The sequence below is a fragment of the Solanum lycopersicum genome, chromosome 8 (assembly GCF_036512215.1).
Source record: "Solanum lycopersicum chromosome 8, SLM_r2.1".
NCBI classification, from domain to species: domain Eukaryota; kingdom Viridiplantae; phylum Streptophyta; class Magnoliopsida; order Solanales; family Solanaceae; genus Solanum; species Solanum lycopersicum.
In genome coordinates this window covers 52,599,078-52,622,987 of record NC_090807.1, presented here as the reverse complement: position 1 = coordinate 52,622,987, position 23,910 = coordinate 52,599,078, and the positions used below count along the sequence as shown (strand labels likewise).

Genomic DNA, 23,910 nt, shown 5'->3' with positions numbered 1-23,910 from the left:
TGGTAAATTGTTTCTCTATATTTGGTTAAGTTGTTAGGATGTGTGAATAAATAAGATAATTTATTCCTCGTTATAATCAAGTTGTTTACTTCCACTATCACCAACCCCCCGGGCCGCGTACAATAAATTCCATTCTTGATGATTTCACTTTTCAATTTTTATATAGTTTTCCTAAATCACTAATTTGATTTTCCATGTTGAATTGATCAATAAACTTGAAAGTATGTTCTCTCATTAATATATGAACTTTATTAAATAAATTTCTTTTCATTTAAATTATTTTCATTATCTAACCTCTAAGTCAATTAAGTTGTTGCTTAATAAAATCAATAATACAAGCATTTTAAATAATTCAAAGTGCATGAACTCCCTAGCAAGTTCAATAATTAGCAAGGAATTATAAAATGGACAAAAAATTGAATCCCTTCTAGGTTTTGAGAATTTAAAGTCAGAAAAATTTGGTTTTGCAACTCAAAACTAATGATTTCCTTTCCAAGATTATTTGACAATGGACCAATTGAATGAAGTCCAGGCTAGTCAAAATAACTTGTATAAATAAATGAGCTGATGAATAAGTTATTTGGGTTGGGTTGGGCTTAAAATAGACCACAACCCAATTTTTCAACTTCTATCAAAAAGTAATTTTTCTCGTTAGTTGTTCAATTACCAAACAATGTTATTTTCTTAACATGACTATATTTATCACATTTACAATAAGAGTATGGTCTTTGGTAGGAAATTTCATAGAGCTAGTGAAGATTCTCAAAAAGAGAAGGATAACTTGTATCCAGGAAACCAAATGAGAAGGATAGAAGGCATGTGATATGGATAAGTATAAGTTGTGCTACTCGAAAGGTATAACGATTAGGAATAAAGTAGGCATCTTAGCGGATTGTGAGCTTAGGGAGGAAGTGACTGAGGTAAGGATGATCAATGATAGGATGATGATGATTAAGTTAGTGATTGGAGATTCCAGTTTGAACATTATTGGTGCTTACGCTCTGCAAATTGTCTTGGACAAGGAGGACTAGAAGTCTTTTTGGGAGGATTTGGACGAGGTGGGTGGAGGTGTTTCAAATAGAAAGAAGTTATTCATAGAAGGAGATTTCAATGGTCACATCGAGTCTACTCCAATGGGGTGAAGTGATTAGTATGGAGGTTTCAGTTTCAGAGACAAGAATGCGGAGGAGTCTCACTTATGAATTTTTCAATAGCTTTTGGGTTGGTGGTAGTCAATTCAAGTTTCTTGAAGGAGGAGGAGAACTTGGTCACCTTCCATAGCACGGTAGATAAAACTCATATAGACTATTTGCTTCTTAGGAAGGAACATAAAGTTCTTCATAAAGACTGTTGGTTATCCCGAGTGAGAATTTAACGACCTAACACTAACTCCATCTGGTGGATTTCTGATTGTAAGGGAGAGGAAGAAGAGGATACTAGGTAACAAACCGAGGATAAAATAGTGTAGCTTGAATATGATCAGTACTCTTGATATCATAGAGAAGTTTTTAGTTGTGGGAACTATGGGTAGTAGTAGTGATTCAGATAATATGTGGTTCAGAACTTCTAGCTAAATTTAGGCAAGTTGAGTAAACTAAATTTTCATGGATTAATTTTTTCACCTATGTAAAAATTCTCTAAAATATATTTCTTATACGAGGAAGAATGTATATGTGGTTCAAATTAGAATGGAATTTTGAACTTTTAAGCAAAGATGAATGGAAAAAATATTTTTCAAGCATTATAAAAAGGCTTAGTACCATGTTTTGTCCTTCAATTATTATAATATTCTAATTCTGATACAAGTAATATCTTGCTCAGTACATAACTCTTCAATTTATTGGAGTGTGAACTATTGATCCTTTATTTGTGAAGAATGAAAATTTAACATAATAATTATTTGTACAATTATTTAGTTACCTATATGTTATATTAAGTTTGTATTGTTATTCGATATGTGATTAATTTTTGTTATATAGATTTCATCAGACTAAAATTGAGACATCCATTAACAATGCTCTTCGAAAATAAAAAAAATTCTTTGTGAATATAAGGCAATGAAAGAGGCAATGAAGAATATTATGTGTCCAAAATGTGATGGACTTCCTATTGGAAAAGAAGAAAGAGAACGTAATTTAGAAAATATGAAAACAGAAAATCAATGGTTGACATAACAAGTTATTCAACCTTCGATTTATCCTATTTATTTTATTTTTTATGTTAATTTTTCTATTTATCCTGAAAAGAATTACTTATATATAACAAAGACGAGGCAAATTCATGGTTTGAACTTGATGGATTAATCCAGAATTTAAGGTATTAGAACATAACTTATAATAAAAAATGAAGGAGTCAGATCAAATAATATTATCTCTGGATCAATAATTTTATAAATACAACAATTAATCTTTGGAATTCTACTACCAAGGGTTGTGATAGTATGGATAAGATTCATCTATCCCTAACAAAAGGTCGTAGGGATAGATGAGCTCAAACCTTGTTAGGGTTGTGATAGTATGTTAAACATGGTGATTCTCTTTTTAATGAGATTTACAATAGTGTTAAATGTGTTAAATTATATCTTGCATTTGTTTCCGCCCCGTGCATATGAGTTGCACCCTCCCTTGACAAGAGAGATAATGTTGATCTCACAATCAATTAATTGATTGAAAGAATTTAAATTATATACACTAATAGCAAATTATACACTTCTCAAATATGTTTATTTAGATACGTACCTATATTTAAGTAAATTAACTTAAAATTTTATTTTTTCAGGATGAAAAAGTATCAAGTCTCATCTCACATGTTTTTGGAAGACCTTTTGTGATGGATTCAAATTTGGCACCACAAATATCGACTCTTGGATCACCTTCAAATTCATCTGATGGAAGTTTGTTGAACGAAGACACACGTGGCTCTCCCATTATATATCCTCCTCTTCGTCAAGAAAACAATCAAAATAGTAATAATTTTCATGCACATTCAATGATCTCTCAATCACCACAAGAACATGATGAATGTAATCATGATAGTAGGCAGCAAACAATTATGTTTGAGACTGTTGTTGCTTCTATGAATGAAATGGTTGAACTTTGGAAGATGAATGATCCTTTTTGGGTAGATTCATCAAGTGATAGGCGGTGTTTTATTCATCATGAGATTTATGGAAGAAACTTTTCAAATCAAGTTCTACCTCCCCAAACATCAACGGGTCGAATTGAATCATCAAAGGATTGTGGAATTGTGTCAATGACTGCAGTTGAGTTGATCCATAATTTTCTTGATCCAGTAAGTTTCATGAACACTTTCATGTTTTATATATATATATATATATATATATATATATATATATATATATATATATATATATATATATATATGATTTGTATATTAAAGATTGGGAGCGCTAGTTGATTTTTGAAAAGTATCCATTATGTGAGAATTCGTTGGACACTTACCACTTCTCATGTGGAAACATACCATGCCAATATCATGGATTTCGAACTTGAGCAAGTGAGAGATCTAAGAAACTGTCATGATATTTTTAAATCTAACTCAAAAAATTGTCTATTTCTCAATAGGTTGATACCATTTCGCTTTTTAATTTGCTCCCATACAATATTGATTAAGATGAGTTTATATGGAGTTATGGACATGGAAAATCATTACTTATTTTTAGACATAGTTGTCATACTTATTTTTAAGAATTAATCATATGCTTAAAAGTAATTGTTTTTTATATGTAGGTCAAATGGATGAACTTGTTTCCTACTATAGTCACAAAAGCTAAGACTATTGAAGTTCTTGATTCTGGTACTTGGGGAGGCTCTATGCAATTGGTAAAATATTAATCCATCTTTTAGATTTTTCCCCTAGAAATTAAATCAATATTGAAATTGACTCATAAAATGATCTTTTTTTTTTCTTGAATTCAGATGTATGAAAAGTTGCATATTTTATCTCCTCTAGTTGAAGCTAGAGAGTTTTTGTTCATACGTGGTTGTAGACAACCTGATGTAACAACATGGATCATGGTGGATATTTCATATGATATATTCAACGACATTCAGAGTGGTGTACCTTCTTATTCTTGGAAGTTTCCATCTGGTTGTGCAATTCAAGATATGGGCAATGGCCAAAGTAAGGTAAGAATCATATCCTCTCTCTATATCAATATTTATATAATAGGAAAATTATGTGCATTAAGCTCCCTCTATACACGTGGTCCATATTACTGTGGTCAATTGTATGTAGTCTTATCATGCATTTGTTCTTGAAATTTATTTTATTTTTTATCACAAGGATGTTCATTTACTAACAAATCATTACATACAAACACCCATAAGAACTTCTCTTCTTACCATCTAACTTCCTACTCATACATAAAACAAATCAAGAAACTAATCTATTACAAAGGAAATGTAAGGATACTTATATAGTGTTTGTAGAAAAGATTTCCATATTGCCTTGTGTTGTCCTCTTAGATGAATATGCAGTACAATCTCTCTAAAGACCTTATCAACATATAATCTTACTCGATAGAAGCTAATCTTGTTTCTTTCTCTCTAAATGATATATTCAATCCTCACAAAAACACTAGTCTTGATTCAGTCATGAATACTTCTTTGGTGTTTCTATCCAGATGCACATTCTTTCTCATAATGTCTTTGTCACTTGGCAATCAAAACAAATAGGTTCAAAGGTTTCCTTTCTGTTACTACAGAACACATATTCAGCTGACACCTGAATACCAAACTTTTCAAGTCTTTCAACAATTGCTAATGTTTTCTGCACAGCTAGCCACAAAATGAATTTGAATCTTGGATGTACTCCTCGTTGCAAAGTACTACTTTTCCATTCTACTCTTGTAAAATTAGGCATGATATAGTTATTCATCTTCTTGGTAGAAAACTTCCCACCTTTTTGTGCCTTTGCAAAGTCCATCATCAACTCACTCTGCCCATCTTGCCTTGGGATTATCAAATCTCTTGTACTCAAAGTCATTCGCACTACCAATAAAGCAGTAGTAGGTAAAGTGACAGTTTCGACCACCCTATTCTTTATGAAATAAGTATGCACCCATTGGATCCATAGAGATTCTTTCTTTCTAGCTATATTTCACATTTGTTTGAGTATTGCAGTGTTATTCTACAAGTCAAACGGGAAACATACATATCACTATTTATATGTAGCTTATTTTTCAAATGGTATATTAAATAGGTACAAATTTACTCTTATGCCTATTTCATGATGTCTATTGTTTCTAATATTATATAAGAGTCAAACTATCTTTATTCTCGATTTATCTAATTTTGGGTCGTCATGTTATGTTGTTAATTTATTCTCCAAATGATCAGCTTCCGGACTTGCATGGGGGGCTTACTTAAGTGTCCCCATATTGTTTTAGAAAATAATCTTTCTCTTTGTGTATAACCTTGGAAAATCCCCCATAACCTGATAAGTTTGATTTTAGGATTGAGTTAGATTCAATAACTATCTTTTTAACATGCTATTAGAGTTGTTAGTCTTCATTTCTATGTGCAACTCCGGCCTATACACTGTTGTTCATGTCACAGATGTTTGAATCAAAAGAGCGAGGATTATTCTTTCTCCTCATAGGTCCTTTTCAATTCTTGCCTATGACATCCATTGCTAAAAAAATACAAATTTCAAACACGCTTTCCTCATTATTTTCCAACTAAGTTAATTATTTTTATTCTTGTTTCTTGATTATTTTTACTTTTGCAGGTTACTTGAGTGGAACATGTTCAAGTATATGAAAAATATCAGGTTAATCATATCTTTAGAGATTTGTTGTGTGATCGTGAAGCATACTGAGCTAAAAGATGGATTGTTACACTTCGAAGGATGTGTGAGAGATTTAATTTTCAAATGGGTTCAACATACCCTAACAGGCATGATTCCAAAGGAGGTTTGATTTTATATTCCCTTTATTTATTTACTACTTTTTTGAATTTTAATTTATAAGGTGAGAAAAGAATCAATTGTAATTTTTTCATCAATTCAAGGCAGTTTTACTTAAAAAGTTAAAAATCTTAAAGGGGTTCCAGATCCATCTCTTTTCATTGTTTATATGTTTGAAATATGACCTTTTAAATTTTTTTAATCTATGAGGTATATATATAATACATATTTAAAACACGTTCGACCAGTGAATTTTTTGGTTTTAATGGGCTCGGAAAATGATCACTCTTTTAATTTCGAATGTCATTTTTATTGACAATTTTCTCATTTTTTTTATTTAAAACATCTCCTTTTCAAACTTTTTGTATTTCCTTAAGGGGTGTGTTTGGTATGATTTAAGCCATTAAAAATTTGTTTATTTTTTGATGTTTATTGATTGGCCAAGAAAATAATTTATAGAGAAAATAAATTCCAATCAAAGGAACAACAAAAATGACCAGTTCTCTCATTTTCCGTGTAAAGTCATTTTCTTTACAATCATCTCAACTATGAGTATTATATCAGTGCTTTAACGACACTCAAATATTATTATTATCTTTAACATGTAGAAATATTATCAAAATACTTTCCAATATGTTAATATTTTTTATCAGTCTTCAATGAAAGTTTATTTTTTTATAGAAAATATATTTAGTAATTTCAAAACAAAATATGAAAATAAAAATAGATTTCCTAAAAAAATTATTTTCCAAAAAACAAAAAAGACACACTTATCTTGTTTCTTTATTAATATTATTATAATTACTTTCCTAATATTTTATTTCTACTTTAGTATTACATGTTGTCTCCTTTATATCCTTATGTATTTGCTTTTCATAACTGAATTTGGATATACTTTACTTGAATGAGGATCTATCAAAAACAATCCCTCTACCTTCTCAAGATATGACCACCCTTTGCAGATGTCGCTTGTGGAATTATACTAGATATATATGTTATTGTAATATTTAAATTTCATTTTACTTTCAGTGTTTCATGATCCAGAAGGGCTAAAAAATACGATACAAGTATCTCAAAGGATGGTTAAGAAGTTTTTTGAAATTCTAAGCATGACAGACAACCATGGAGATTTTTCGATCTCACCACAGTTAAACCGTGGAGATAGGATTTCAATAGTAAAAAATGAAGAAACTATCCAACCAAAAGGCTTTATTGCCATTGCAACTACTTCTCTATGGCTTTCTCTTTCATTCCAAGATGTCTTCAGTTTCTTCAATGATTACAAGACAAGAAATCAGGTATGTGTCGAACCTCTTTATAATAATGTTAATTGTTTGGAATTTTTTTTTTTGTTTTTATACCGAAATGTTATTATAGATAACGAAATAATATACATAAAATTTATGTTGTTCCCGAATAAAACTTTGATTCTACATTGAATTGGCCGAGGGTATTTCAAAAATAGTCTCTCTCGTTCATGATATAAGGGTAAGATTTGTGTATATTCTACCCTCTACAGGATCCACATTGTGCGATTACAAATAATATATTGTTGTTAAAGTATATAATAGGTGAAAAATTGTTATAGGGAATGATTTTTATAAAAATGAATGATCGTATATATCTTTGCATTGATATTCAATTTTTAATGCAATGACCCAAACATCTAAGAAAAGAAGTAGTTTTTACATTTTCAATCCTTTTATATCTTGTTAACCGAATGACCCCTAAAAATACGCATATAGAAATTTACTTTTCAATTCATGTATAGATTTTTATGTAAAACTCTCAATTATTTCAATAAATATCATAATGTTAACATTAAAATATAATTAGTTTAGTGTTAAGGATTTTTTAAAACAATTAGCTAAAGTTTTGAATATGATTGATTTGCTAATAATATGTTCCCTGGTAACTAGAGTGTGCATAGGTCAACTCGGTTCGTTTGATATATTATAGGTTACGTTTATTCGTTTTTAAATATGCTAAACTAAAGTTAAACCAATAAGATATCTTTAATCTATTTTGGTCCTTAAAAGTTCAATTTTCAGTTTAACCAATAAGAATGATTTTAAAATATATGACTTTTCTCCAATAATTTGATGCGATAAAATAATAATGTAATTGTACAAATACTGATAAAATAGAAACAATAATAACTAACCTAAAAAAATTATACAAGTGTTACACACAGAGTAATTAAGAGGACTAAGATTCTTATATTAGGTTTAGACGTTTTATATAATGTGAAATTATGAACTCAAAGTCACCATGAAGTGTGAATGGAAGGCTAAAAGGCAAAAATAATAATTAGTGTATAAGGATTAATATATAATATTTATGTATGGTAAAGTTGTACATTACAATAGTCTTGATGAGTTAATAGTTTACCCTATAACCCAATATTTAAAAAATAAATACAAAACTAGTTACCCGATAATTTTATATATATATATATATATATATATATATATATATATATATATATATATATATATATATATATATATATCATTAAAATCCATTAAGCTAATAGAAATAAACCAATAGCACATTTTTTATTCGATTTATCAGTCGATTTTATTTTTTCAAGCCCCTACATATTATATTATCTACATGTTTTGCTAGTCTTGGCATTGATTGTACATATATTGTTTTAAATACGTGATCTTAAATAATACTCATCCCACAAAATAATTTTTTGTCAATTAAATTATAATATTGTTTATCATTTGATTTTTTTTAGTGGGATATTTTGACCGGTGGAAATAATGTGATTGAATTAGATCGAGTACTAACGGGGACTTTTCCTGGAAACAACATTACGATTATTCAGGTATTTGTCATATTTATTTATTTATAATTAGATATTTCTGCCTAAATTATCATGTAATAATGACATTTTTCAAGAATCAAATAATATTACGTATGACTGGATTTATCTTTTTTCTCATGCAAAAATACCAAAATTTCTAAACTTGTATCTTTTTTTCCTTTTGACTTCTTGTTCTATAATTATTGAATCAAAATGAATTTTCTACGATCCAATTTTACTTTTGACTTGTATTCAATTAACAATTACAACACACAAAAAAAAGACTAACAATCTCATGTTTAATTTATATACACTGATTATAGCTTTGCCATTTATAGCAAATTGTTGTTTGTCTTATTTCTATATTTATAATTTCACTTGGCTTTTTGGGTGATCCAATAATTATATTTAACTATCTTTTAGGTAAACTGATAATGCTAAATATATTTCACTATGAATAAGAACAAGACTTAGCTATGAAATTCCTCGTAAATCTGTTGTTAAATGACCTATAGCCATATAGGTAACAAAATTACTTATAATCCTTTTATAATTCATTATTAAGTAGGATTTGCTGTGAATTTTTTATTGTTTAGAAACATAACTTATCGTCACTTATTCTTTTATAGTATTTACCCTAATATTTCTTAATTATTGTAATGCATAAACAGCCTTATAATATGCATAAGGAAATGTTAGTGCTTGAAGAGATGAGTATTGATGAAATGGGAGCATTTTTAGTCTATGCACCCATAGATTTACGAGCAATCAATTCAATTGTCAATGGAGGTGATGCAACGAAAGCTCCCATTTTGCCCTCTGGTATCATCATAAGTCCCGATGGTCGTCTCTCCTCGAATAGAGACAGCACTCCAAATGCACAAAATGGTTCAATTTTGACAGTGACATTTCAAATAATGATTTGTGGTAATAATAATCCAACCTCCAGGCAGCAAAAAATGGAGGTAGTGGGTTCGGTTCATGGTGTTTTGAGCGCCACAATTTTAAGAATCAAAGAAGCATTAGGTTGCTCTGATTTGTGATTGTTTAATTTCATTTTGTTTGTTTGTTTTGAAGATTTCAAAACTAAGACAATTGATGGTTTTGAAGGATGATGTGTTCCCTCTTTTGTGACTTTTAAAATCTCAAGACTGTGAGATATGTTTTGATGCAATCATATTTTATATTAATACACTTATTTGAGACTTCTTTTTTGTTTGATTTTCTCTAATAATTTTTTTGTTCTTTGTCATGTTACAATGTCATGCCTTCCTGATTTTAAAGTGTGGGAGTAGTATATATATGTTGTATCCATATGTGGATGGAATTATATGTTGTAAACACGGATAGCCCAGCCGCTAGCCAAGTTGTTGGGCTTAGGGATAAACCACGAAAAGGCTAAAAAATTAAACATCAAACAATATATTTACTTGAGATCTAGGTTGAGTTTGTGCTGAGTACCAATCTGTACTTGGTTGCTTACTTTCTTCTTGGCAACACCTCAAATGACAACCTCTAGTTATAGGTGGTGATGGAAGGATCGGATCGGAAGGAACACACTTGTAGCCGCATTGACATACTTCAGACAATCCTGTGTCTCCTCAATTTCTCTTATGTACCAACTCGTTTTGCCTCTATGATTTATAGGTTGTTGTTCCTCTATGTTTGAGTATAGTAGGCACACTAGTATTATTGTCTACTTGTGTCCTTAGAATGAAAAAGGCAACAAGAAAATCAGCTACTTGGTTTCCCTCTCTGTAGCGGTGAGTGATTTGGATTCCAACCCTCTTCTTGTAGTTAATGATGTGTCAACAATCTGCTTCAGATTCAGGTAGAATGTGTGTTCCTTTGTCACCATGTTGGTTGTGCATTGAGTCATGTCCTAAGTATGTCCATTGAAAAAACACTGTTTTACTCCAAACTAAGCTGCAATAGCTTCAACACCATTTTCATTATGAATCAAGTCCAGCCCAATATAGATACTAATGCCATACAAGTCGTTATTGATCTGACAAGAGTTATTGGGCTGAGAACGAGCAATAGGATCAGGTTAATTTGGAATCTGGGCTAAGTAATAGTAAAGAAACGGTTCCATAAAAAAGGATAGTGATATGTGATTTTGAGATTATGCAAATTTTTGAGAAACATGTTTAGTCCTCTTATCCCCTTTCTATGAGTTCTGCTTCTCATCACTTTCTTCTACTTGTGTTCTTCAATTTCCATTTTTGTTCTTAAATTTCTTTGTAATTCCAATTACAAGTTAGTGAAATACATTTGTCGGTTGTTTCAAAACAAACACAATTCAAATTCAAACGACATACAATGAAGTGTCAAAAATTAGATATTTCATATATACCTAGTCCACTCAAAAAATAAAGGCTTGTTGTTCGATACAATAACAAGGATGAGTCCATAATGGGATAAAACTTTAAAGTCACAAACAAACCAGGGAACCATTCCTAAGAACTTATAATTCTGTTACATGGGCATAGTGATGTAATTTCATTGCTTTAGAGATGTATTCCTAACCCCTGCTTCATTAGACAAAGACATAATTAGTGTCACACTCCGAGTCTACACCTTGGGCGGGACTGGCACTCGAGAACTATTGTTGGCCCCAAGCGAACCCTTGGTATGACTTACTTACTCAGCTGAAGACTTAAACTCAACAAATATAAGTTCATGTATCTGCATCATAATACGATGCACTAAAAGTGGAATCAGTACATTGAATGTATGAGTATGCGAGTTGGAATGCTAACATATAAACATAGGCTTGAATGGAAATTTGAACAACTTACTTGGGTCAAATCAACTCTACAAGATTGAACTCATTATAGAGGAATTTAAAACAAGTGCAATATCAAGAAAAGTTAGTTAAAACATGATATCAACTCTATATGTACGCAAAGATACAATATAACTCTGACATGTATGTGTGTATATAAAATACAATTAAATTATGTAGCAGTTTCTCTAATCGACAACCATTACATAAGAGCTATTGTGATGATACATCATTTTGCCTCATGCTTCCACGTCCTTTTTATACCTTGCCATTAGTATAGAACCTAACTACTAAGTATATCCACTCGTGTATGCTAAAAAGCACTAAAGGAATCATCTTAAAAGTATTGACCCTTTTCTATCCATGGTGGCTAGATGGTTTATGGGGGCTTTGAGTTGTCTGAACTCATCCTCATATCGGTGCTCAATACTACTCCAAAAAATATATAATATTAGCTTTTATGTTTAGAAACATACTTCCTTCTATGATTTGAGATTATTTCTCAAAAAATTAGTTCAAAGGCTACGTTGGAAATAATTGTTTCCTCTCTTTCTTCATTTATAAAGAGATTACTCTTCTATGAAAACTAGCCCAAAGGCTCTTTGGAAATCTCAGTTTCCATTCTTATTAAAATGTGAACATTTTTAATCCTTCTGGAATATTTAATCACCGTATACTTTTGAAGAAATGAAATTTAAATCTGAACTCTTTGCTTAACTTATCGTGAACTTTAAGTGTGAAAACAAAGTTGAAACATTTGTAAAAGAACTTTGAAATCTTGGATAAACTTTTCTTGACTTGACTCTTGACTTTACTTTACTTTGAATTGACCCTTCGTTAGCCTTGATTTGAATTACGAATTCAACGATTATGATTTGTGATAGGAAATGCCTCATGATGTTTAGAAAAAGATCAACCTACCCTTCAAAAATCCAGATTGGCCAATTCTTTAACCGAACAGGCCAACTTACAAAGGGTATAACTTACTCATACGAACCATATCTTGAAATACTCCTAACTCATCCTGAGATAGGAGTTATGACCGGCTGAAGTTGACCAAAAACTCATTTCTTTCTAACTCAAGTAAATATCCATTTAATTATTTCCAAAAATGCCTATTTCTGGTTCTAAGCTTCTTCCTAACGATTTCTAAAATTGTGACATGTTACAAGTAGATAATTAATAATGTGATAAGAGCGAGATAGAGAGAGAGGACTAACCTCATACTCATATATTTCCTAGATGGAATCGATAGAGAAGGGGCACTAAATAAGCCTTCATCAAATGGAATCTACAGAGAAGTACAATTAATCATGTCGATCTTCTAAATTGAAGGAAGGTTGTCAACACTGTAATGACCATTTTTTGGCAGTCTCCAAGTTCAAGAATTTCAAGGTACTCTAAATTCAATATTGACGACAGTGTTTGATGATTCTTAAAATCATTCAAACACAAGGAAATCAACTATGGTAACTTCAAAAAACCAAATGGTAGATAGAGAAAATTGTTGCCGCTCAAATCTAGAGTAATTAAGTAAGATAAACTCCCAGTATCTCTCTATATATAATCTTGTGGAACGTTCATCAAAAGGATTCTAAATTTGGTCTTCTTAACATTTCAATAGACAATTGTTTTATATTGGTATCACATGCAAGAAGATGCCTTAGACTCTGCATATCTCCAATATCATCTACCAGTGTTTGTAAAGATTAATAATAATTAATGTCCAATTATTCAAGGGATTTTATCTGGCATGTGCTGATCAGAAGACCCATAATCTTTTTGCAACAATACAAAGATAGACTATTTAGTCTATCCAATTTTCCTGTTGATGGATAGATCTTCTTCAAACTTGAGCAATTCTGAAGCACTAAAGTCTCGAGATTTCGTGAACTGTGAAGTTTAGAATACTTTTGAAGAGTTTTCAATCCAACTTCTTGACACCTCTACAATAATAAAAGTAAACAAAATAACTTCGAGTAAGATTTTTCTTTCACTTAGTTGCAATAAAACAAAACACGTGAAATTGCATAATCGAGTAATGAACCTACAAATTAAAACCAAATTCTTTGATATTACTCTCATTTATATTCAGAAAAAAATACAAGTTTCTCAGCTGAAAATTTTGATAGTATAAATTTTAACGGATGTTGTTTCCAAGAGAATCATCTGAGCTCCCTGGACAACAGCTACAAATCTCCACTCATATGAAACTTGCGGTCTATTGCAACCACCCTAAAATGCATTGGTGCTCAAGTTCACACCCTTTAATGTTGTCATTCTACCACCACTACTTCCAAATTTTTGGAATCCTGAATTTTAGTAAAACGAAAAAGTACCATAAGACCATTTTAACTACAAAAATTAAGAGAGAAAAAATTGTTACACAAATTGAAGGACAATGAGTACGTTACCTGCTTTGAACTTAATAGGAAATATGTATCATCAAACACGATTTAGATAATTGTTAAATGAGAGACTGTTTGTTTTTGATAATTTTGCATTTGAGAGTTTTTAGACTTAAGTAAATGCTCATTTCAAGTATACAATAACTGGCAAAAAACAATTGATAATTTACTAACCAAAATAAAGATAAAGATAAAGATAAAGATAAAGAATGAATTCTTGTGACGACAATAGAAATCATTAAAAAAAATTGTCATATTAAATTTAAACAAGTATAACCAAGATAAAGATAAAAGAGTTTACTGACTTTATTTCTATTACAATCTACCTCATGAGTTGTTAATTGATGTTGGGTTGACATGATGACATGGTTGCTGATGTATTTTTTGTTTTTAATGGATATACATTCCTGTTTTAGTTTTTCAGGTTTGAGTTTCCTAGTCTTTAGGCATGTAGAGTTGTTGGTAGACTTAGTGCCTACTTATTAGGAAGATTTTGTTTTTGTAGTTACTACATTATTTACTACATATTGTTAGGAGTTCCTTCTATTTAAACATTTCTTCTTTCAACTTAATGTAACATCTCTCTTTTTCTTCGTCTGTCGTATGTTTTTTTCTTTAGTTGTTAACACCAAAAAATTGATATCAGAGCCCTCTTATTAAGGGACTTGTGAGTGTAGTATGAGGGGACCATCAATAAAGTCCCTACCTGTTTCCTTGAAAAGCCATCAAAAACATGAATTCAAAAAACTCTTCAGGTTTACACCGATCAACAATGTTTTCCATAAATTCAAAGATGATAATAGTTGTATTAAAGTTAAATTTTATTGCTAGATAGCTTGTTCAAGTATTGTTTGAGGAAAAGGATTCATTAGTATGGAATGTGTGGAGCAAAAGGGTGTTTCACTGTTAACTAAACATATGAAAATCCCAACACAATTGGTATTGAGGAAGTAAAATGGCCTTGGAAGATGACATGGAAAACTAAGATACCCTGTAAAGTAAACTGTTTTTCTTGGTTATTAACTAAGGAGACAGTTTTGACACATGATAACTTAAACAAAAGAGGTTTTCACCTGTGTTCCAGGTGTTTTTTGTGTGGAGAGTAAGGAGAGATAGTCAAACATCTCTTCTTACACTGCAAATGGACAAACCAGTTGTCGCAAATGTCCACCAATATGAGAGAGACCAATTGGATGAAACTAGAAAGGATCAAAGAGATTTTGAGACAACATGAAAGAGTAGTTCACCCTTGGATTTAAAGTCAAATGTCTCTTAATAAAGGCCTCATTTCAGCTAGAAGATGTCTTGTACATAACAAGAAAAGAACATGAACAATATTAGTACACAAATCACTAGTAGGATTATAAGGCCAGTCCAAGATATGTGTGCAAACAATTTACTACATTATAGTAACACAAGTCAATACATACAACTACAATCACTTTTGAATCCCTACGGGTTCCTTATTGTCTTGGCTACAAGAAACCTTTCACCAAGCCCAGGCATTTAATCCCGCTCAATATCAGATTGTCCTAGACTGCACCTCGTCCTGACTCCTTCCGAGGTTGACCTAGCCTAAAAATTTTGAGTCACTATCCAAAAAGCATTTAACCCAAATTCTTTCACCATTGACCTATTCATTATATATTGTACCCCTTTGTACAACAAAATATTCAAATATTCAGTATTGTACTTATAGTACCTGTCATGTATTATCAAAACACTTTTCAAGATAATGAATAAATATCATTTTAAACAACCCAAACAATGAAAGTATTTTCACTTTTATAACCTCAACAATACTTTATTTTATATTTCCTAACTCTAATATTGCATTCAATCAAATCATAATTAATTACAAAAAATAAATATATAGAACATTTAAAAACTTCGACCATGTTTTTCTTTACATTTTCCTTTTTTATCATGTAGCGCAACAATAGCAACATACCCCTAAAACATTCAAATATATCATAATAGTGGAATAAGATTTTCATAAAGTTTTCACACAGATTTATAAATTAAAACATCAACAACATCATCTCTTTATTTCTCAACAAACACTTTTGTATATGTAGAGAAAATATTCACAAATGATAGTTTAATGGCCTTGAAGCATTCTCAAAGCAATAAGTATAAATAAACTACTATACCATTCCAAAGCATAAAACTCGCTACAAAGGTAGTTCACTAACATTATTCAATGTGTCAGCAGCAAACATAAAACAAAATGCAATTATGAACAATTTTTTTCCTTTCTTTTTACCATTTATTATTATCAAATAGAATATTGTAGCAAAATAAACATTGAAAATAGATACCATCGAATTTGACATCTTATCCAATTAACATAAATGTTCATTCATATTTTTCTCCCAATTCCACGTGAATCAATTTGCACCAATATAAATATAATTTACCACCTCAGATAATGCCAATAAATGTGAATTTTATGGAGAATTTTTTATTCTAAGAACTTAAGTAGTTCAAGAATAATCAATATTATATATAAAATTTTCCTCTTCTCCAATTTGGTACAAACATAATTTTTCAGGCACACAAACTCAAATTCACAATAAGTCAAAAGATTCACTTGAAAAATGACCGCAATAATTTCTATCATTCGCCTAATTACATATAATTTTGCTTAGCGGGATAATTATTTCTCCGAATCTTTTTCTATATTGAGGGATATGATTACTTAATTTACCACACACAATTAAAATAGGAACATATAATATATCACATGTATTATTAGATTGAACTCTCCTCCACACACATCTAAATCCAACTTGTTACATCTCATTTCAATTTTTATTTATATTTTATTTTCCCCAAATTTTCAAGTAGTATTTTTCGTAAAATTAAAGTATAAAATATCCTTAAGATTATTGTAAATTCTTACGAAAAATAAATTCATCACTAACGCTTACCGAATTCACCAAAGTTTGTACTTCACCACGAACTCTTGTAGGAAATTCTCATAGCTTGAGACGTGTCGAAAGACACTGTCCTTGAGGATATTTCACCATTTATTGGTCTATATCCTACGATTCAACAAGCTCTTCTAGTATAAAACTAGGAGCCAAAACTAACAAAGATTCTTTAAATAAAACCCAGCTTAATAGAATATGAAAACAGAAAGGAAGAAGAAATTTCTCTTACTATCAATCTACACCCAAATAAGATTAGAAATATATATATAATGAAAACAAATTATCCTTTCACGTGAAAAACATTGTGGAAAAATGAGCAATTTATTTTGATTAAACAAACTGTCTTGTCATTATTTACTCATTCAAGAATGATTAATAAGATGGAGACAAACGTATATTTGGATTAGGAGTAATGGCCAATCAAAGGCTATTTATGGAGGGAAAATATTTAGGACATAAATATATATTCTCTTCAAAATATAATAGGATATAAAATGATTCCATTCGAGATATATAAAATAATATTTTTCCAATACAAACCATTAGTAGGATTATACGGTCAGTCCAAGATATGAGTGTAACCAATTTACTACATTAGAATAACACAAATCAATACATAGAGCTACAATCACTTTTGAAGCCCTATGGGTTCCTTATTGTCTTGGCTACAAGAAACCTTTCACCAAGCTCGTGCACTTAACCCCACTCATTATCAGATGGCCTAGAGTGCACCTAGTCCATATTTCTTCCGAGGTTGACCTAGCCTAAAATTCTTGAGACACTATCCGTAACTTTCAACCCAAATTCTTTCACAATTAACCTATTCGTAATGATCGAGATGGATCATTTCAGTGTTATTTCACTTAACTAATTCGGGGCAGCCAAGTGGGTCGGATTATACGCTAAATGGTAGAGTTCATCGCTACTCAGACTTTCCAACTTTAATTTTTCTTTCTTTTCCTGTTACATTTTACTACACCAATGACCATCACTGAATCACATTGACGATACGCCGACTTCTCCCTGATATTTCCAAACTGAGATGAACTTGAGGGTTAAGAACTGTAATTTTTCGCGATGTACCGAGTCAACATAGGTGACACTCACTGTCGACTTTGCATATTTCCTTCTGTTTTTTGGCTGCTTTTGATCTCTTTTGTATCCAGATTTAAGGTCTCATAATTGAAATACAAATACATTTGATCAGAATAAGTTGTAAATAGACATTGAGAACATTACTTTTGGTATACTAAAATCCTAAAATGAGCTCAAAATTCTCTACTCTTTAGATATCTTCCATATATTTTTAAATACTTTTCATTTTTGACGACACTTAATTTTTCGCTATACGTTTTACTTATCACTCCATTCCAATGTATCCCTTAAGTTCACAAAATTTTCATGTCTGAGTCATTTGTGTAATGCTAAGAGTATACGTGAGTGACTTTTGAAACAAGGTATATATTAGCTATAAATCGTAAAGTTGAGGGTTATATCCGATCCTTTTTCCTTTAATTTTTAGTGTGAAAATATGAGAAATAAAAATGAAGAAACGTGAATGGAAAAAGAACAAAATAATTCAAGATTTTGCTTTTGAGGCTACATTGTAAGTTATTTTATTTGAAAAAAAGGGTGGGGGAGGGGGTCTATGATAAATTTTATAAGAAAATGAGTGTAGAAATAAATTTGATCATCATCATCATATCATATATTTCTATAAAAGAGAACCCTAGGCCCGCCACCACAAGCAATAATTTCCTTTATATAAAAGAGAACCCTAGGTCTGCCTACGTGGCGCCACTACAAGCAATAATTTTCATTTAAATTTATTTATTTTCAAAATTAGCCTTCATATTTGATGAAAAGACGTGACATTTATGGAAAGTTACAACTTTCATGAAGAGTTGCGACTTGTATCAAAAGTTGTGACTTTTATGAAAGGGTGTGGCTTTAATGAAAAATTGTGACTTTATGAAAAGTTTGTGACTTTTATTAAAGGTTGTTAACTTTTCGAGAGATTGAAACTTTTTCAAATAGTTGTAACGTTTCTGATAATGCACAATAAACATTTGTTCACAGTATACTTTGTTGTCAATAAATAGAAAGATTGCCTCTCACTTTAAAACAACAAAAATTTCTTATCTTTTTCTTCTACTTCCGCGAAATTAATTTTGTACTTTGATCCATTTGAATGACTTACTAATACCACTAGTTGGTGAATAAAATTATTTCATCCTGAGAGGATATAATTCTTTAAATCTCTTGTATTGGAGGAGAATAGTTTTCTTAAGGTGACATTGTGTATTCAGTGGACTCGATTTTTTTCTTTATATTTTATTCTATTTATACATATCCTGGTATGTTTTTTACACTCTTTAGTTTATTTTTATGATATTAATTGTTGTTTTTGAGTACCTATTTAAAACTTTTTTTTATGTTTATGCAAAGTTATTTTCTCCGGTTATATTGAAAATATACATATATAGTACGTATATTTATTGTACAAAAAATAAGTATTGTAAAAGTACTATATATAAGTTTACATATTATCTTTTCGTACATAAATATGAAATTTCTAACTTATCAATTGAAGAAATTCATTATGCATGTTCAAAAGATATACTTGTTTTCATGTGTAAGCATAATTTCTTTTTTGAATATGTTAACAAAATTTTGAATTCTCTTTGGACATATATCACAATTGTATAATCTGTACAACTTAAATGTTTCTTTTCATCACGAAACGCTTTTGTATATATATTCATATTTTCTTCTTTATTTTCCTTTGAATGTTCATTAAGGAAACAATTATTTATTATATCGTGAATAAATCATTCATTAGAGGTTCTTGACTTATGTGATAATGACAAAGAATCAAATTCATGTTGGAATATTGCTAATATTTTTTTAAGAGTCAATTTTTCTATTATTTTTAATGTATGGATATTAGTAAACAATTATTTGCAAGTTCAATGCAATTATTATTTATGACCGCGCGAACCGTCAAAAAATTACCTAGTTAAGATAGTAAAATTTAAATATTCATTAAATTAAAGAACGTAGAAAAAAAAACTCATAGTTGAGAAAGATCAAGTGTACCTCTTAACTTTGCGAACAAATCAAATATACCTATATATATTCTTGTTTTTAATAATATATCAAAAAAATAAAATAAATTTAAATATTTTTTTCACTCCCATTAGACAAATATGATATATTTGAGCTATTTATGTAATAATAGTAGTATATACGAGTCACTTTAGTAACAAATGATATATCAACTCTAAATTTTGAATTTGAGAGGTATATTCCATGTCATTTTTCCTTAATTCTTTAGGGGACAAGTCTTGTCTATCCTCTTTTATTGAGTTTGTTAGATATTAGATTAAATATTTAAAAAATGGTTTAAAAATTGTAATTTTACTATTAGAAAAATAATTATGTGATTTGAAGGAAAAAATTGTTCTCAAATGTCCATTTAAGGAATTAACTTGCAATTTAAATATAAAATTTATAAATTACTTACCATATCTACTTATATCAAACCAAATCTTTTAAGAGAGAAAATCAAAAAAAAATTCAAATTCCTATCTTATCTTCACTCTTCACGCTTTTTGTCTGTTTGAAAGAATTGATGTAATTATAAGGATAGTAAATATCAACATAATAATTATACAACCTTGTAATGACATCGACTTGCTTATTTGCCACAGTGGAATTAAACTATAATTACTCATGTGTTGTTTGGATGTACAAATGCAACCATAAAGTTATATTAAATTTGAAAATTAAAAATTAATTATTTAAAATTCAGATTAGAAAAATAAGAAACTTAATAAATGTTATATATATATATATATATATATATATATATATATATATATATATATATATATATAGAAATGCATGTTAGACAAAAAGATTAATATTATGTCATAAAATGTTAAAATATGTGACAAAAAGATAATATATCAAGTCTATGAAAAAAAATAACTTGCAATGTGAAGTTTCAAATCAATACTACTAAAACAAATGAAACTAAAAATATAACATAAGTTCTAGACTCAAAAAAAAATTTAATGTATATTTTATATGTTAAATTTCAAAATGACATTCATGCATATGATTGAAAAGAATAGGAAAACATAAGTCTATAATCTTACTCTGAATTCTAATTTAATTTTAAAATACTAGCAAAATTATGTTAATGAAATAAATGAATATGTTTAAAAATAGAGAATGCAAAATAATTGCATAGAATCACATGAAGTAAAGGTTGAGAATGAGAAAGGAAAAAAATATAAATAATATACAATAAAAAACAAACTTTTAGAAAATTTTAGAATAATGAACAATAGAAAAAGAATTTATAATAATAGAAAATAAATTAAAATGCAAAAATAAAAATAAAAGGAAGAATTAAATAAAAATTATATTATAATTACACCATGTAATTTTCAACAATTCACATCTCAGATAATATAATTATACCAAATTGAATTATCATGGTGTCTTTCCAAACAAACCCTTAGTATTCTTTAGAGTCCCCCACCCCCCCCCCCCCACTCTTTTTTTTATATCAGATTCTATGTATCTTTCATATGTACAATCAACTACTATATAAATAGACCATTATATTTGATTTTCTCTATCACTACTCATCAATCAAAAGGTGTGTTAAAAAAATTCTGTTTTATTTTTTTTCTTTTTGTTCTTTTTTAGTTGTTTCTTATATGAATTAATTGTTTACATAATAAATCAAAAAGATTAACACTTAGTTTTTGTGTTTCTTTTGTTATTTTGTTGTATCAAACAGAAAATTATCCAAAAATATGACAGATTCTGGGGAAGAACCGGCTGGAGAATCATCAAATTCGCAAAAAAGATCGGAAAGTCATGGACAATACCACAAACATTCTATGGAACAAATTCAAATACTTGATGCGTAAGATCAACTTTTTTAAAAAAAAATTAATTTGATCCTTCGAATATATCTGTTCATTTTTTTTGTTTGTTCAAAGAGATGATGTATTTTCTTAAACTGCATCAGTGGTAAAATTAAATTATCAGTAGTAAAATTAAATTTCATTAGTGATAGAATATTTGATTTTCTTTTTGTATGTATTTTTTGTGCATCAATTGATATTTTTTTGTATTGATTTTTCTTTCGGTTTTATTCTTGTTCCCCACATGTCCACTATATTAAATACAAGATTTGTACTTTTGATTTCACATTTCCTGTTTTCTTTTGTTGAATTGCTAAAACGGTTTTGATATAATTTATCATGATGATTAATCTGTTATATATACATCATTATAAATGAACTTGTTTGTTCTTTATGAGTTTAGCATAAGAAGATGAGTTCGTTAAAGTTCAATGTCTTTCCAATTTTTTGCACCAAAAACACAAACAATCTATTTCCCATCATGTTTGATACCCCTTTTGAGGTATGACTAATTTAACTTTGTGTCGATAAATTTCATTTTAGGGCCCAACTAATCTTAGATCACATAGAAAATCTATCTTTTGGGACAGACTAATCTAGATTTGCATTGAAAAATCACACTTTAGGATCTGCTTAGTTCATATTTGCATCACAAAGTCTCACTTGGGGGGGGGGGGCTAAACCCCTCCCAATCAATGGTGACAACTCTTGTCCCATGACTCAACACGAGGCTTCTAGTTAAGGATAAAAGAGTACTACTCCTCAATCATTAGTGAGTATCTGGTAGTTGATCTAGGGCCCGACAAATTCAAATTCAAGTGAGGAATCAAGTCCCATTTTATGGTTAAACGTTCCTTAAAAAAGTTTTAGTTCCAATGCTCGAACTTAAGACCTAATTAATGATGGAGAAATACTTGATAATCCACCATGTATTTATGACATTTTTTTGTTATTTTCTTTTTTTGGTTTATTTTATAAAAAAAAATGATCAATAATATTTTCTCTTCATGAATTTTTGAATGAAGATTCTTCAAGAAATGCCCGCATCCAGATGAGGATCAACAAAAACAATTGGGTAGCGAAGCAGGGCTTGACCATAAGCAGGTCAAGTTTTGGTTCCAAAACAGAAGGGCTCAAGCAAAGGTAATTTTGATTATTTAATTCTTTTATATATTGTCAATTGTACTTAATTGATTGGATATTATTGTTGTTGTTGTTGTTTACACACTACAACAAATTAATATATTTTTTTCATTAAAATTTTCAAAAATCTAGAAAAAGTAATGACAAAAGTTGAAATAATTTAATGAAAGTAGTGATCTATTGGTAAATTGTTTCTCTATATTTGGTTAAGTTGTTAGGATGTGTGAATAAATAAGATAATTTATTCCTCGTTATAATCAAGTTATTTACTTCCACTATCACCAACCCCCCGGGCCGCGTACAATAAATTCCATTCTTGATGATTTCACTTTTCAATTTTTATATAGTTTTCCTAAATCACTAATTTGATTTTCCATGTTGAATAGATCAATAAATTTGAAAGTATGTTCTCTAATTAATATATGAACTTTATTAAATAAATTTCTTTTCATTTAAATTATTTTCATTATCTAACATCTAAGTCAATTAAGTTGTTGCTTAATAAAATCAATAATACAAGCATTTTAAATAATTCAAAGTGCATGAACTCCCTAGCAAGTTCAATAATTAGCAAGGAATTATAAAATGGACACAAAATTGAATCCCTTCTAGGTTTTGAGAATTTAAATTCAGAAAAATTTGGTTTTGCAACTCAAAACTAATGATTTCCTTTCCAAGATTATTTGATAATGGACCAATTGAATGAAGTCCAGGCTAGTCAAAATAATTTGTATAAATAAATGAGCGGATGAATAAATTATTTGGGTTGGGTTGGGCTTAAAATGGACCACAACCCACTTTTTAAACTTCTATCAAAAAGTAATTTTTCTCGTTAGTTGTTCAATTACCAAACAATGTTATTTTCTTAACATGACTATATTTATCACATCTACAATAAGAGTGTGGTCTTTGGTAGGAAATTTCATAGAGCTAGCGAAGATTCTCA

The 23,910-nt window shown here is 29.6% G+C and overlaps 2 protein-coding genes across 2 annotated transcripts in view; both read left to right on the top strand.

Annotated features, from left to right (window-relative positions):
* The window catches only part of LOC101250325 (homeobox-leucine zipper protein ROC8-like), a 34,709-nt gene that overhangs the window by 1,632 nt on the left and 9,167 nt on the right, over positions 1 to 23,910 (top strand). The window contains exons 4-6 of the mRNA XM_069288046.1: positions 2,779 to 3,291; positions 3,750 to 3,842; positions 3,939 to 4,148. Coding sequence (XP_069144147.1) covers positions 2,779 to 3,291; positions 3,750 to 3,842; positions 3,939 to 4,148 — 816 coding nt within the window. The remainder of the gene's footprint in view (positions 1 to 2,778; positions 3,292 to 3,749; positions 3,843 to 3,938; positions 4,149 to 23,910) is intronic.
* On the top strand, positions 6,615 to 9,964 carry LOC138337750 (homeobox-leucine zipper protein ROC8-like). Its single transcript, XM_069288047.1, has 3 exons — positions 6,615 to 7,226; positions 8,675 to 8,764; positions 9,415 to 9,964. The coding sequence occupies exons 1-3, from the start codon at positions 7,008 to 7,010 to the stop codon at positions 9,784 to 9,786; spliced, it is 681 nt and encodes a 226-aa protein (XP_069144148.1). The 5' UTR covers positions 6,615 to 7,007; the 3' UTR covers positions 9,787 to 9,964.